The sequence below is a fragment of the Clinocottus analis genome, unplaced genomic scaffold, assembly GCF_023055335.1.
Source record: "Clinocottus analis isolate CAN_PGR_092001 unplaced genomic scaffold, fCliAna1.0.p SCAF_20, whole genome shotgun sequence".
Taxonomy (NCBI): Eukaryota; Metazoa; Chordata; class Actinopteri; order Perciformes; family Cottidae; genus Clinocottus; species Clinocottus analis.
Genome location: NW_027175932.1, coordinates 11,771,548 through 11,788,664, shown reverse-complemented (window position 1 = coordinate 11,788,664; position 17,117 = coordinate 11,771,548). Strand labels below are relative to the sequence as shown.

General features: G+C 44.6%; 2 protein-coding genes across 3 annotated transcripts in view; one reads left to right on the top strand and one right to left on the bottom strand.

Annotated features, from left to right (window-relative positions):
* syn3 (synapsin III) overlaps positions 1–17,117 on the bottom strand; it is a 99,995-nt gene that overhangs the window by 36,405 nt on the left and 46,473 nt on the right. The window lies entirely within an intron of this gene.
* On the top strand, positions 1,098–16,411 carry LOC137791358 (metalloproteinase inhibitor 3). Its single transcript, XM_068586236.1, has 5 exons — positions 1,098–1,359; positions 9,013–9,095; positions 10,837–10,948; positions 12,519–12,640; positions 14,876–16,411. Exons 1-5 carry the CDS (start codon positions 1,230–1,232, stop codon positions 15,071–15,073), a joined length of 645 nt encoding a protein of 214 aa, XP_068442337.1. The 5' UTR covers positions 1,098–1,229; the 3' UTR covers positions 15,074–16,411.

Sequence of the window (17,117 nt, the reverse complement as noted above, 5' to 3'; positions counted from 1 at the left end):
TAGGCGAAACGTCTTTGAAGATTAGCTCAAAATAAATAAATAAATGAAAGCGGCTTAATCACAATAATGACACCAAACGTGTAAAAACTAAACTGGAGCCTTCACTTGCTTTCACAGCTCTTGTTTCTAACCGTTTACAGACAAACCTTCATCTGTTGCCTCCGATTGCAGCAGACTGGAGGAATCTGGCTGCACCTCGAATTCAATATACTTTAAGTCTTATTAAGGAGGCGTCAGGGGGCGAGTGGGATGACTAAGTAACACTGTGGTGGAAAGTGAGAAGTAAAATGCTGTTAAGAAAAGAAGAAAAGAAGGAAAACTGAACTAAAGCAGCCAGTATTTTGTATTAATGTGTATATTTTGTACAGATGTGATTGATATCCATCCATCCATTATCTTAACCGCTTATCCTCATTAGGGTCGCGGGGCGCTGGAGCCGATCCCAGCTGTCAAGGGGCGAAGGCAGGGTACACCCTGGACAGGTCGCCAGTTCATCACAGGGCAAGATGTGATTGATATATTGTTATTATTTCTGTCTCTCTATTGGCAGAAGATGATAGTTACACACATGTAGGCTATCATGAGAAACTATATGTCTGACCTATTTCTTCCTTTTTAACATGAGTTTAATATCAATTTGAATATAAATGTAAGTTATGTGTATGTCATTGATATGACATAATTAAAAGACAAGTATTTTTGGTCTTCATACTGCAACATGAGAACAAGTATCTGCATCATATTTCCAGTCAACCTTCTTAAATATTTGTCCCCACATCATTTGCATTGGCTGTACCTCAAACCTTTCCCTCTCACTGTGCAGAAAAAAACAGCTGAGCTCCAAATATGCATAAACATCGGTTCGCCAATCTTATTGAATTTTTTCTGCGCACCTATTTTTTTTTATTGTCTGGGAAAATAAGAGTAAAGTTCCAGTATGTCATCGTGTCTGCTGTCTGTAACTCCTAATGGCATCACCGGCCGCTGATTGGCCGCCCCGCCCGCGAGCTGCAGAGGTGGAAAGGGGGCGTGACCGCGCGCGCTCCGGCGCGCTATATGTACGGCTGGTGCGCCTCTCCGGGACCAGGGGGGGAAAACGCACGAGCGAGCCGACAAGCGCACCCGCGAGCAGAGCAGAGAGACATTGGACATTACGCGCAGCCTCCGCGGACGCAGCCAGGACTCCATAGCCGCTATTCCAGACACGAGAGGGAAAGTTTGGAGAGAAAATGCAGTCGGTGTACCAGCACCTGATCAGCCTGCTGTTTGTCTTCGGCTGCCTGCAGGTCAACCAGCTGACGGAGGGCTGCTCGTGCGCGCTGTCGCACCCGCAAGACGCCTTCTGCAACTCCGACATCGGTAAGTAGCGGGTCACGGCGATCCACGAGCCTCTTTTGTATTATTATGATGAATATTAATATAGCATCTGTGCTGAGAGCAGATGTTCAGATACAAGTTTTGCCTGCCAGTCAATACAGGAGAGAGGACTGACCTGCGATCAGTTCAGTGGATGCACGTCTTTTAGTAAAACTATACTAAAATAGAAACTTTTGTAGATAAAGATCTATCATGGACTACTTTTATTTATTTATTTTTTACTTTCAACCAAATGTTTGTGCCCTTTTCAGATGAATATGATAATGCATCATAGCTCTCTCCAGCGTACAACTGCAGAGACATTTGTTTTTATTATTCAATTGGAATATAGTTTTCATTCACTCATGTTTGTGGTCAGTGAAGGACACCAGTGTTGCTTCTTAAAGGGGCGGCTGGTACAGAGTCCAGGGTTCCCTGAAGTCACCACGCTGTCCATCCTCAAATTGATGAAGTTTGGATTTCATAGTTTTTTCCCCCCAAATCTACTCGTGCATGTTTGTGTGGCTCAAAGGTTAAATCAAGTGAGTGGTTTGAAGTGACGCTGGTGGACAAAAGGATCCACAGTCAGCTTAGAAGTTTAAAACCTTGCTTATTTATCGGCACACTCTGGTATTTCTCTGTCAGGCAGCCACTCGGCTGTAACTCAGATATGCCCGGCCTCTGGGGAGGGGGTTGCATAGCTTGTTTCCTGCCGGGTTATGCTTTCTCTCACTCCCCGGGATGATGTGAATCGGGCTCAGCCTGGATTGTTTTTAGATAACGCTGGTTATATCTGATCTGCCCTGTTTTTTGGGCGCAGAGATGCAGGCGGCTGTGGGGATGAAATGTGTGAGATGGAACGGGAGGGCATCTGATCTCTGGTGAGAGAACGAGACACACGTTTCTTTGACCGACAACTCGCCACTTAAAGCCACACACACACACCTTGACGTGAGGCAGAAGCTGACAGTCTTCTTTGAATGCGGCTCAATGCATTCGTTTTGTTTCACTATCATTTGACCTAAAAGTGTGAAACCGTCATGAGGCGCTCAAGAACCCTGACACACGATCAGACAATAATCTCTCAGTCTAAACTGAGCGCACGCAAACACACACACGGACACGCACACACTGCAGCCATGTGGGTAGCCCATGTGTTAGTCTTGTTTCGACTAACGAGGGAAACCCTAGTTTCTGTAGCAATGCGCCTGTACACACACACACACACACACACACACACGTTGAGTGATGTTGCACTTACTCGTGGTCAGCAGTAGAGATGAGCGATAGATTACACAGTACGAAACGATCCTCACAGGGAAAAGAGAAATACCTTTTTTTAATGTTGAATATGCCTATACAATCACATTAATACATATTTTGTAAATGTCTGCCCAAAGCTGCTTCCCTATCCTTACAGGTACCGTTGTATCCTAAAAAGAAATGGTTTGACATTTTGGGAAACGCACTTATTCACAAGATGAGTCCAAAGTTATTACCATTCTGTACGGTGACTATGGTATTCATGCTAAACTAGGCCAAAATAATATATGTTTTACACTCTGGCTGCAGGACGTGGTAACTATAAGCTTTGGGGGTGCTCGTAGGCATCACTCTTCTCATCCAACTCTTGGCAAGAAACAAATAGGCATTTCTTCAAAACCAATTAACTACTCTGTTTAATTCTGACATCGATCTGTACGAATAGGTTTCCATCTGTCACGGCGCTATCGCTCTTCCTGTTGGTCTGTCACTCCACGACAACGTGAACTACTTCCCAATAAGGACATCAAGGTCCAAAGGCTTCTCAAATGCAGCCAAGAGAAACAGCCTTCTTTGCCCAAAATTCAAGGACACAACCAGTGTGTTTTTATGCAGGCGCAGGTGACGTGGACCCTCTGTCTTAAAGGGGAGGAGTTTCAGGTCGAGCCTCTTAGCCCTCTCCGAACCCCACTTTTCTGAGAGGAATCCTGGTGAAGTGGGGCGCGCATCGCTCCTCTATGTGTCTTGCTCTTTGATGAACCCTGACCACGTGGCCTGTGGGAGCGTCTGCGCTCACACAAAGCCTTTCGCAGTCCTTCAGATGGCTCACGGTGTTGGTACCCTCTGAGAATCTGGGACTGACTTCAATGGGCGCAGCGATCGCCCGTGAGCCCCACAAATCCCATTTCCAAGGTGCCGGCTTAGCTCGAGGTGTGCTTTGAATGCTCGCGGACAATCTTGCACCTCGGCCCTCAGAGGGAAACACTTCTGCAGCAACAGCGGTCGGATGCAGAGGTCACAGCCAGTAACATTCATTGGTCTGGTTCAAATTGGCTTTTTCTTGGAATTGAGTTCAGTCTTTCAAGATGTGTGACGGAAGCGTGAACGATCCAACTCTCGCCTCTCTTGTCTTTTTCTTTGACACGTGTGGCTTGAAATAAAAGGTAACGTGTCGAGTTCATTGTTAATGCGAGTCGAAGCATCAGTTCAGAGGTAAAATGTGAACGTGTGCAGAACGCTATAAAATAACACAACGTGATCCTCCAATCCTGGTTCTTTCTTTCACTTAACACCAATCCTATTTCTATCACCTTGAGCTAAACCCTGCGTTTCCGCTCGCGTCACGGAGCCCGGTTAAAAACACAGAGACATGGAAAACAAAGCAAAAAGTACGGGGTAGGAATGCCAATGCGGCGAGGGAGAAACTCTGTAATTCTCACTGTCGACATCAAAGGCGACAGGCCTGAATCTTCCCAATTTAAGACCCGTAGCTGAGTTCAAAGCTCCTGTTTTCTTGGCCCTGACCCATAATCACCCGCACGCACTCCACCAGATGAATCACAATTAGGTTAAAGAGTTGGCAATTGGGTTATTAGAGTCTGTCTCTCTTTATTTGACATGTTCAAATAGAGATATTTAAGAGGGGTTGCTTTCCCTTCATTCTGACGGTGGTATGTTAGAGAGACATTGGAGTGCATTTCAGGGTATTTTCCTCGCTCATAAAACATAGTTTGTATTGTAAGTGTAAGTAGGAAGTCTCCCATTTGGCCAGCTTATCTCTGCTCTGATTGGGTTAGAGATATCAGCCTCTATCATACCTGAGCACCAGGCGATGAGCCGGCTGCTTTCCAGCGCAGGGAACTTGTTGGCTGCTTTGAGGCAGCTGGGTTAAAGCGGCCCATTCACGAGGGGGGAAATGAGCAGCGCTTGTTTTTCCAAAGCCCTCCGAAAAGCAAGATTAGAGGCCCGGCAGTAAACTTTGACCCGGAGATTTAATATCGCTCTGCAAGGCCGCTCGCTCCCGAGTGCTCGGGGTGACAGAGCAGACCTTTACACGCTCGCACGGCGAACCAGGTCAGTTGCCGGGGATTAGCGTGATATGTGTTTATGCTGGGTTCGGGGTTGAGGATCAGGACATCAAGAGAAATGGATCCCGCCCTGCTGAGGGTATTTTTGCGCCGCATAAAGCAGCTTTGTGCTGCGTAGCGGGGCTCTCCTGGTACCAGTACGCCCCCCCCTCCCCTCGCCTCCAACTCGTGAGTGACGTTTAGTTGAATCACGACTCCCTCCTCAACTGCAGGTCAACAGGTGACAGAAGATCACACGAGAGGAGCCGGGACTCCTGTTGTGAGATGTGTTACGCGAGCTTGGATCAGATGTCCTTGGCTTTTCCCGAAAGTGAGCTAAAACACGATGCGGTGTCAAAAGGTTCGGGATTCCATTCGAGCCTGGGATGTTCGTCCCGTGAGCCAGGCGTGTCAATGTCCCTCCCTTCTCTCTGATGACCTCACACCTCACTGGTCTGCTGTTTTACACAGGAGGCCAGCACACACTCACGATACACTATTGCACCAAACGCTAATGATTTAGTCGCCTTTAGTTATGTTTAACCACTACTGCCCTTGAAACAGTTGTTGGTGGCATGTACGTGTAAAAACAAATTGAATAGTTGAGATAAATGGGAGCAGCAGATCAAACTACAAACAGGACTTTACAGTTCAGTCATCACCTGAGCAGGTGAGTGAATGAGGAAGATAAAGAGAGAGAGAGAGAGAGATATGGAAAGCAGGAAACAACTTCGCAAGCGTGCTCAGGTAACGCCAGACCAACTGTCAGGGCTTCAGGTGTCGGCCGTGACTCCCTCTTATAATCTCATTTGGAGACGGTGCTTTGTGAGGAATTCCTAAAAACAATAGTAAAGCTAACAAAAGACACCACATTTTAGCGTTGGACAGCGTGTGTGTTTTTTTTTTAGGTCAGCTGACATCCCATTTGGGCTGCTTCGAGAGTCCCGTGACTCACTCCAATGGGCGCATTTGTCGCCTCGCTGAGACCCGGTAATCATCGGGTAACCAGCAGGTATCTTGACGTAGTGATAGGAGCTCCCACTTCGTTGGCTTCCTTTGCGTTTTGCCAACCGGTAAGTGGACGCTACGGGGCTGGATGCTTCCGAGGATTCGGTTTCAGTGTTTATTTTTGAGCGTGGTGCTGCGTCGTCTTGAGAATTCCTCTTCCTCCCACTCGCCTCCCTGAACTTGGACCACTTTCTGCATACTAAAATCACCGTCAGCCGCCCCGTGCCTCGCTGCCTTTCTTTCTCTCTCCCTCACACAAACACACACGAATGAGCAACCCTGTTCTTGTGATGCCTGCAGTTTGCCACATTGTACGTAGGCTGAAATAAATGTTGAACTAAATTACACGCTCACCTTAAAATGGCATTCACGCTAGTGTAATCCCCTTGCTTTCGGCAAGAGATACTGAGAGAGAAATGGATTCCCTTTTTTTTTTGTCAGGCCCTGGTTACCTCTCTTATCACGAAAAGCCTCCCACACTTGAAAATGTATGTCAGATCCTCTGCAGAAGACGAATACTTGTGCGTCACGGCCCCTGGCCTGTAATTCCTTATGTTTAGCGAGTAAGCGGGAGAGAGACACTTACACTACAGGGTAGAGAGGCTCATAGATATTTCAACTCAACTGTATATTATATTAACTGTTACGGTATATTCATTATATTTTAATAACACAAATCATCTGCGATAAATTCAAATTAACTTTAAGATTCATGGTGTCTGAAAAGTTCAGCCAAATAATGTTCAAATACAAGCACTTAACTTTCCTTATGTTCTGCCTAAATCACATTATTAACTATAAAGTCATACATTATGGTAATGAATTGGTATTAAATTATGAATTTATACATTTTAAATGACATCATACATGTGAAGCATTACAGCAGTATCCGAGTAATCGATCTTCCTGCATGAAGACGTAAGACTATCATCTCTGCAAGGGAAACAGTGGGCTCAGTATGAGTTCAGTAGAAGGTGAATACATATCCTTTTTGAGGTACCGTTCACAGACACACATATGCAGCGAGTTTAAGGACAAGTCGTACGTGACGAGAAGCGTTTCAAAGGTGGAAACTGTTCTCTACACAGTAAGCCATAGTATCCAGTTGAAGCAGGGCGATTAAGATATGAAAGTGGGTTAAATAAACATGTAACATGGTGGCTGTGCGTAAATATAACTGCTGAATTGTGAGGCGGTGAAGGGGTCACTGCGGGGGGTTGACACCAGTCCTCTTTTCCTGGAGCAGCTGAGGCCCTTCACACATTCCTCTGGGTGATGGCACCATCGCTGGCCAATTAGTGGCCGCCGTCCAACCAGAGGGGACCTCTCTGCATGTAAAAGCAGCTGACCTGCGGCCCTTCAAACACGTGTCTCCCCCGAGGGTCGCTCATGAGGTCAGGGCAGAGGAGGAAACAAAGTTTTCAGGGGTGAGGCTCGAAAATAATGGCAGCAGTGTGTTTAACGGAGGCAAAAGTGTCCCGTTATATCTGCACATTCCCCTGTAATTGTGCTCCGCTTCCTCTGGAATTGCCGCGGCAAACTGTCTGTCAAACTGCATTTGGGTGCGTTTAGCGGAGGTCCGTCGGGCAACGGCGCTCTCGGCTCGCGTTAAAAAAGTTGACGGGTTAATGGATCAGGATCGTCTGCAGCAGGTTACTGTGAGAGAGCAGGAGGGGGAGGGGGGCGCGACGTTAACATCAGGAGCTCTGAAGTGACCTGCGGTGGCTTTGGTTGTGTGAGTTGTTGTGGAAGCTGCCGTATGGCAGTCCACCACTTTGGTCCACCCAACGGGATGGACTGTCATGCAATTTAGTACAGATATTCATGAGCCCCAGAGGACGAGCCCCAATAGCTTCGGCGATCCCCGGACTTTTCATCTATCATCACCATGCGTTGACATTTGTTGCTTTCATCTAAATATATGAAGATTTATTGGATTGATATGAAACGTTCATGTGGACACTTATGGTCTTTTAACTTTAAACATCACCTGCTAAACAACAACATGCTAGCATACTTATTGCATGTTCACGTTAGCATTCAGACAACTTGAAAAGAATCCTCAAATGCACCAGATTAAAATGAAATGAACCAAATGGTACACTATATTTATGGTCATAAACTGCTGGGTGGCCACATTTTTTTAGATGAGTCTGTACTGGTTTGAAAGACAGTTTTTTTTTCTTTAGTTTTTTTAAAATAAACACTTGGTTCAAACTGGGGTCTTCGGGTCCAAAATAAATGTGCGGTCACCAATTTTGGGTGGCCGTGTTGTAACTGCTTCCTGTTTGAGTTTTATTTTCATCCCCATTCCCACTTGCCTGGAAGTAGGACAGCTAGACAAACACCGGCCAAACAGAACATGCCACATGCCTCCTTTCTTTCTTCAGAAAAAGAACGAAAGGCGTCGCTCTTTTCTTTTCTTTTTTTTTTTCCCCCTCTCCTTTCTGGGGAATGTGAGCCCCTGAAGAATGTGTGAAGGAAATTCCACCGGGAGAAGATAACAAACATGGCCAGTGTTAGTTGTGTCTGCGGCCGGCCGGCTGTGGGCAGCAGGTGAACTTCACAGAGGAGACACTGCTTGTATGCAGGGCCCGCAGCTCTCGGTCAGACTGTTGTTCGCCGGCTCAAATTATCGCTCATTTCTACACTTCCCCGCTCCCTGGCCTTCCACAATAAGCCCCTTTTACTCCAACATGAGTGAAAGAAAACAAATCACAGTCTCAACTGAGCGTTTTCACCTCGCAGACGTTTACATGCGGGTCCGGCACACTGATAATATCTTTTTCCAGCCCTGATCCCAATATAGAAGGAAACAGGAGACACACACTGCACTCCCCCCCCATCCCCACTCATGTGACCCTGGTGTTTTTAAAAAAACAAAAAATAGGATCTGATTAATACAGCTATAGATTCAAAAGGCTTCCTGTGATTGCTACAAGTTCGATCTTTTCAGCAGAATGAGCATTTATCCCTGAGAATATCTTGAACACCAGCAGTGGAAATGAAGCCTTGTTACATGGCTGAGGCCTCTTTCCCTCTAATTTCTGTATCAAACTCAAAAGTCCCTGTAGCGTTTTTTTTTTTTCCCATTGGCCTTCCTTGGCAATCGGCAGCAATGCAGAAAATCGGATAAACGGATTAACTGTGGTGCCAACCGGTCCTGAAATGGTATTTATAATGGGTTCGCTAATGCCTCCTACTGGCCGAGGCAGAGTGCTATTTGATGGATAGTTCTACGTTTGAGGAATGTGACAGTTTGTTAGAGCCATTTCAAAGTCATCCGCTGATGTCTGATGTCTGTCTCCTCTCTTCACAGTGATTCGAGCTAAAGTCGTGGGCAAGAAGCTTCTGAGAGATGGACCTTTTGGAACGATGCGCTACACAGTCAAGCAAATGAAGGTGAGCGTGTTAGCCGTCTGAAGCGCTGCTGAGAGAGACACCGAATCTCTTTCAGCTTTCAAAGAATAGTAGGACATTTGAGGAAAACACACTTACTCCCTTTCTTGCTCAGGATCACATGAGAAGATGGACACCAGTTTCATGTCTGTGAGCTAAACATGAAGCTAGAGCCGGTGCCGTTAGCCTAGCACAGTTAGCCTAGCTAAGTGTATGAACTGAAAGAGCTAGGCTGGCTTTGTTAAAAGTAGGAAAATCCCTACCAGCACCTCTAAAGCTGATGAATTGACACGTTACACAAGTTGAGCGACAAAGTCTGGTTCGCTGTTTCCTCCTACTTTCAGCCTTAGCTAAGCTAGCAAGAACAGGCGCCTCTAAAGCTTAGTAGTTAACACGTTTTATTCATAAAAACAACTTGAAGTGAGTACATTTCTGACTTTTTTTTCACTTTATTTTACTGTGGACAAAGCCAAGCTAGCAGTTTCCCCCCCGCATCAAGTCTTTAGCAAAGCTAAGCTAAGCTAATTGCCCCCTGAATAGGCCTGTTGTCGATACTTGGACATGCTGGAATAATTGGTTTCAATTGCTAATTCAATTATTTTTCTGTTTATCACAGCCACTCATGTTTTTGATTATCTTGTTTGAATGCTGAGGGAAGATATTTCAAAAGCTTGAGTCATGCTCAATGATCCCACATGACAAATGCTCTCCGTTATATAACGCTTGATTGTGATTGTAAGCACGAGGTCTCTGCGTGGAAAGTGATTTCTAAGAAACTTTTTTCTTCCATTTAAGAATACCCTTATAATGCAACACACTGCCTCTCCGCCCCCTCAGCTGCGTTGTGACAGCTGAAAAGCAGTTTGGGATACTTAGCATGAAAGCCCGCTCTTCACTTCCTCTATATTCTTACATAACGCTGCATATTTCTGACAGATGCTGACACCGGCCTGCTGCTCAGACAGGAGCCAGGCCGGAGGATTAGCGGGCTTACAGGCATTACAACTCAACCAAACTCCTCGCTCCGAGTGTAAACATTTCAACAGAGCCATGCACTGCATCAGTACAATCCCAGTTTGTACAAAAGCATTAAGTGGCCTCTTGTTAGTGAAGCACACCAATCATCACTGTTAAGATTATCCCCCAGGAATTAAAGGCGACCTTTGCACCTCTTGGGTTATTTATTTGTATTACAGTCTGCTGGTTTGTACTGCAAACAGTGGTTTTCCTTGTGGGCTGTAACAGAATGTGATTCCCTCCAAATTTCAACAAATCCTATGAGACAAATGCCTTTGGCTTTCCTGAAACCGCCAAAGTTTCAGGCTTTAGTAACAGTTTGTCCTCTTTTTCTGGGGGCGATGTATTTAAACGGGGATTTCCTGTTGTTCCCAGACAAATAAATTACACAGAAGAAAAAAACTGTTATCAGGGTAAACACTGACTGTTGGCTCTGCATAGACCGGACCAATAGAAGGAGCCAATGTCCACGGTTTAGCGATGCCCTTGCCCAAACGGCATCAAAGTCGGAGAACGTTGCGCAACGTAATCATGTTATCTTTGATTTAGTTAAGGGCGCAGCCTAATACTCCTTCTCCCGAGAGGCATTCCTGAAGGGATGTCACCTGATAAAGCCGGCGTACTGTTTTCATTCCTGACAATTTATGTGTGGAGGTGTCGTGCCAGAGTGCAGCATCGCTCTTTTTATTCCGGTTTTAACGCCAGCATTGCTTCATGTGTCTTGCAGATGTACAAAGGATTCGAAAAAGTGAAGCACGTGCAGCACATCTACACGGACGCCTCCGAGAGTTTGTGCGGCGTGAAGTTTGACATCAACAAGTACCAGTACCTGATCACAGGTAAGCTCCACGGCCGACATGGTTTTTGATCAACGCTCAGCATTTCCAAGGAGGGTTTTTATGAAAGACGCCATCAAGTTGCATGAAAGTGTAGGATTTCTCTTTTTTTGGAGCTGGTGTCCAAAAGTCTGAATCTATCAGCTTCTGCTGTTATCATTTCATTAATTTAATTAAGCTTGAGGGTGTCGGGCATGGCTCATTTAAAATAGTCAAACTGCCTGGTTTATTTTCTTAACTTCAAACTTACTTGGCTTTCCCAGGAGCTTTCCGACCATTTGCCTTGACGTCCTTAAGGTGTCATCACGTGAACTTCATTCATGTGATAAAAGGATGGGGTTGGAATATTTGAATATATATATATATATATATATATATATATATATATATATATATATATATATATATATATATATATATATATATATATATATAGGTTTGTATTTATCAGTTTTTTCAGATCTGTTTGCTCTGACATCCCTCCTCCCCTCTCCTCGTCAGGGACTTCCTTATTTGTCCTGTGACACAAACTTTCCCTCTATTTATACCCTTCTATTTGCCACTGTGCAAGCAGGCAAAGCAGGGGCCCTTTAAAAAATAAAAAAAGCCACTCATTTCCCTCAACTTTGCACGCCAGAAGCAGCAGAGAGCGATTCTCTCACAACTCGTCATTAACAGCTAACAGGATGCGACCGGCCTTTTCCAGCACCAGCTCTTTTATGAGTTGCTATTTCCAACAGAGGTGCAGTTTACTTTGGACCCTGCGGTGCTTGGCATATATAACTGTCGCTAAGTCCCGACCTGTAAATACTGTAACTGCACCCCACAACGCAAGTGAACGAGCCGGCGTTGCCAGGCAGCGGCGGCTCTGTTTACCGCTGTTCGGGCGCGAGTGACATCACCGATGTCGCTCGCTGCTCTCAAGGTTCTATAATAAGTTTCCTGCATACGGTCAAGACTGCATTACTGGCATCAGGGCCTATGAGACGAGCTGCTTTTGATTGAGCCTCGAGTGCTCTGGTACTTATTAGTATTTGAGAGCCATGTCGCACACTCAACACCATGTAATAAGCCTGCCAGTGGCTCCAGTAATCCCAGTGGAGGGGACACGAGTGGGGGCTCTGGGTGGGACGGGAGGTCGAAGAAGCACATATTTGTGAGCTGTCAAATTCCCGCGTGGTGGCAACACGGTGAAGGAGACGTATGGTGACAATCCATGATGTTCCCGGGGGTTTCGGTGGCCCGCCGCGGTGCACCTGTCTCAAGAGTCGGTAAGCCGCAAGCGGTCCGGCGCTAAAAATAGACGTCTGCTGACCTTTTGATATTCAGAAATAGGGGTGTTGGTTTAGTATGGGCTTACTGTGTGAGATTGTTTTACCAAAGGTAAACAAGTTGGATCGCTTGAGCGGCATGTTTCTATTATCCTTCGTTACATGAGGAGGATTATGAAATCAGACAATTAGCTTAATGAGATACCAGCGATACTGAGGCCCGAACTGAAATATCTCAGCAACTATTGGGTTGACTGACACTCAGCATGTTAACCTATTCCCTCTGTTCTGTTCTCCTGCAGGTCGGGTGTACGACGGCAAGGTCTACACGGGGCTGTGCAACTTCAACGAGCGGTGGGAGCGCCTCTCATTGGCCCAGAAGAAGGGCATCAACCATCGCTACCAGCTGGGCTGCAACTGCAGGGTGAGTGGAAACCAGCAACCTCCGGCCGGCAAGGACGAGAAAGAGGAGGGAAGAGGAGGAGGAGGGAGGAGGAGGAGGAACAAGAGGAGGAGGAGCTCAAGCTCACTGCCTCTCCATTTCACGACAAAAACTAATCGTCAAAGCGCTGCAACCGGTTGCTATAAAAGGCCACTTGCTTGTTAATGATTACAGGAGGGAGGAAATACTTCCAACAGAACAATGTGAAGGGTCAAACCGATTCAGGCTCATTAATGTTACTGTTGCACTTCTCATGCAAAACAAACAATCACTCATACTTGAAACGACCTCTACGTTTACTAGCTTGTTGTGCAGTCGTCATCGTTGTTGCGACTGAATCATGAGCCTAATTTCCACCATAATTCGTTATAGATGTTAAGCGGAAACAGAAACGGAGAGAAAACAAGTTTTGGCAGCAAAACTGGGAGTTGTTAAATAACAGCTCTGGAATCCGCTCAAGTCTTCATTCCTGTTTTGTTTTTATGCGACTCAAAACATGCAGCCTGCCGCTGTGCAGCTGTTGACCTGCCTCGTAAACGTCCTACTGTACAGCAGTGTCCTGGACATCTGCTCGCTCCATCGGCCCCTATCAGCGTAAGTGGATTAGCAGAGAGACCCGCTTGTTCCCAGTGCGGGCCAGCGCCTGTATACTGTGCTCAGTGCGTACATGGCAGCAGCCCAGAGGCATCCAGAGACGTCCATCGATCAACTGAGACTTCAACTGAGACTTCAGCAGAGTCAGTAAAGCGCAGGCAGGCGTAAACATCATCGCGCTTATTAAAACGCGCTCCGTCGGCCTCCGCATTCCTCGACAAACGATGATTTACTGCGCTGGAGCGCAGGAAGCGTGTCGTGCCGGTTAGAAAACTATCCTGCACACATCATTAAAAGCACTCGAAACCCGGAAGTCACGTCGAACGCCTCTGAACCGCGGAGGACACACTCTTGAATAACAAAAACAGCCAAAATGAGAAGTGTGCCCTCTAACTTTCTAATAGAATTTGCTGGCTCATTCAGATGTGGATGAGTGCAGCTGATGACTCCGCTCCGCTGTCGCTAACCGCCGCGTTTCCGTTCATCACCTCCCTGAGTGGTTTACGCGGATCTTCCTGGCAATTCATGCCGTATATATTCAGCCGTTAAGCTTCTTTTTGTGCGAGCACCTGGAGGAGTGACGCATGAAAGACGCTCAGTGAAATTAATTGAATTGAATCATTATGAAACTACGAAAAAACATCACTGCTTCAGGAAGATGGCTGACATTCATTTAACATTCCACGGGACAAAGCATCCCAGTGCCAGGCTGCGCTTACCGGGTTTGCGCTTGTTATTAACTAATTATTGTTATTTAAAAAGCTGCCTTTCTACACCTCATCCATTAATTTGTTGCAGTAAGCGACTGAAAGCGAGCAATGATTCCACGTTCTCGATGTGCACGCTCACGCTTCTATTTCAAGCAAATCATATACTCCCTTATATAATGTATTTCATATGTTAATGTCTCATTAAAGCTTATTGGCCTCTGCACAAACTTCTGAACTGTAGGCTCACTGTCCTTGAAGTTGCATGATGGAAATTACTGTTAGCTTCAACAAGTTAATAAATAAATAATAATGCATCATTAGATAACTGTGCTTTTGGAAAGTATGCTAATTTGCTCCGTTGGCGTGATAGTTGGGACTAGATTGATACCTCTCACCTCCGTATGCTACCTTTTGAGCTAGAGACGGTTAGCTTACTTTAGCGTTAGCCTGTGATCAGGGGAAAAAACGCTAGTTTGGCTCAAAAGGACATTAATTTACACGTTAAACAAGATTTCACTTCATTAATGATTTAGAAGTGCTAATTGTGAGTTTGTGTCAGCTTTGGAAAGACCTTCATGTATTCAACCTGCTTATTATGCTAGCTAAGCTAATTGCCCTATCTTATTATCTAACTCTCTCTAAGAAAAGACGACAACTTATTTCCCAAAGGGGAACTATTCTAACAAATCTAATTATTTTAGGTATGAGGTCATATTAGAGAGAGACGTGAAAAGAAAACAAACGAGAGCAAAAGAAGGGTGGGGGTGAGTTTCAGAAATACATTGGGAATATATTATTACAGCATCAAGGGAGGAGTGACTATTAAAGTACAAGTTCGCAGTAGTTGTTGCTCGTATCCAGTTGTGTTTCCTGCTCTATGGCTCCATCTTTAGCTTTGCTTCTGTCTCTGTAGATTAAGCCCTGCCACTACCTGCCCTGCTTCGTGACCTCGAAGAACGAGTGCCTATGGACGGACATGCTGTCCCACTTCGGCTACCCCGGCTACCAGTCCCGGCACTACGCCTGCATCCAGCAGAAGGAGGGCTACTGCAGCTGGTACCGGGGCATGGCATCCCGCGACAAAACCACCATCAACGCCACCGACCCCTGAACCTCAACGAACCCTGCCCAAAAGCCAGTGCCGCCTCCCTGACTCCGTCCCATCCCTATCACTTCTAGAGAATTACAGGACTCTTTAAGCTCACTTGCCTGGGTGACAGCCTCTTTTAAAGTGGCAACAACAACAAAAAAATAAGCAAAGGAGAAAAGACCACATCCATTACAGTGCCTGCTTCGTAGCACTTCTGGTAGAAAACAAAACCTGTTTAGTTGTGCAGCTGTTGAACGCTCATTTCCCCAAACCACGAATCAAACGGTCTCTTCAGGGTTCGGTGGCGTTAAACACGTGATGACACAGACATCTACAAGACCAGTCACAAGTTTAAGACCTTGATCAACCTCGATTGGATCTTAAGAGTTGAAGAACTAATCTCCAAGAAAGGTAGCGACCTGTACACAATTCTAAGTATCTATAAGCTTCATTGGCGTTAATTAGCAGTTCATCTTTTAAAAAGCAATCACTCTCAAAACTAAAGGCTTTGAACTATCGGATCAATTTAAATCAAAGAAACTACAGCCAATGATCACGATGTAAATTTGAGATGTAACATTGTCGCTACTGAACTGTACTTACTAGCGTTAAACTCCACCCATCAACAATACAGATCGAGTGCCATGAGGTAGGATCTCTGAAAATTATACCTCTTACTTCGCCCTCAATATATATATATATATTTTTTGAAAGTGGTATTGTTTTACAGTGAAGTATTCATTGATTATGTTCACAGTTTTCACTGTAACATGCGTCTTTATAGATGGTAGACTCTCTGCTTCCCTGAATGTTTGCAATGCAACTCATTTTGCAGTTATATTGTAAACAACGCCCTTTCTGTTGAGCACTGTTCATAATCAGAGAAATGCTAAAAACGTCTGTGTTAGTGCTAACGCAGGGAAGAGCTCACTTCTTGCAGAGATGGTGATATTTTATTTTTTGCTGTATATAACATAAGCTACAGAAATGAACTATCAACTCAATTGAAACCTCTGTAATACATTTATTTATATGTTTATTGGAGTACACAGTTAACTATGTGGTATTATCTGCAAAAAAAACACACAAAAAAGAAGAACAAAAATAGTCAAAACGACATTGTGACAACCATCGCAGCCTGTGACACCGTCCAGGATGAAGGACCAGCATCTCCAGTGGTAGAGTACACATGGTACTGTTGTCTGTGAGCTTATCATAGTCCCCTGACTGGTACTCTTCATCAATCTTATGAAAGTCAAGTATAAGCAGAGGTTTCAGACTTTGACATATTTTGTAAGTGTATATTCAATCTTTTGTATTTAACTATTTCAAGTGGACATATATATATATATATATATATATATATATATATATATATATATATATATATATATATATATATATATATATATATATATATATATATATATATATATATATATAGAAACAATATTGTCACTAAACTCATTCTTCTTCAAGGGTTTTTTCTTATTTCCCCCCGGTGCTGTACCTTCAGTCCATTCCATGAACAGTTACAGCCCTTCATCGGTGACACTAAGAGAATCTTACATTACTGCACTGTGGCTTTGACCAAGTTGGTTGTTTTCAAAAGAGCGGTTTGACATTTTTGGGAAATATGCTCATATTCTTTCTTGCTCAAGTCTAAATGCTAAGCTAAGCTAACCATCTTGTGGCTTTGTATTTAACGGACACATGTGAGCGGCATTAAGAATATTGTCTATCATCAAGAAAGCAAATGAGCTTATTACCCCAAAAGTATTTATATATATATATACACATATAAATAAATCATTCATTTCCATTCCAAAATGATAAAAATGGCGCTTTTCCCTTGTGTTTTCTTCATGTGAAAACAGAACTTAAACCACCTCCGGACACTAAAGCTACAGTCAGATCGTATCGGAGGAGGAAGACAGCGATTTATTTTTATTTTCTTAATTTTTTTCCCTATACAAAACAAAAGGCCTAATCAATTATAATACAATCATTTTATTTCAGCACTATTTAACTGCACCGTTTAATGTTGCACGGCAGATTCTCTGCT

Bases quoted from the DNA above. Each gene is read 5' to 3' on its own strand.
- LOC137791358 (XM_068586236.1), top strand. From the start codon at position 1,230: ATGCAGTCGGTGTACCAGCACCTGATCAGCCTGCTGTTTGTCTTCGGC. The intron at 1,360-9,012 runs GTAAGTAGCGGG...CTCTCTTCACAG, and splicing joins CTTCTGCAACTCCGACATCG to TGATTCGAGCTAAAGTCGTG. The intron at 9,096-10,836 runs GTGAGCGTGTTA...TGTGTCTTGCAG, and splicing joins ACACAGTCAAGCAAATGAAG to ATGTACAAAGGATTCGAAAA.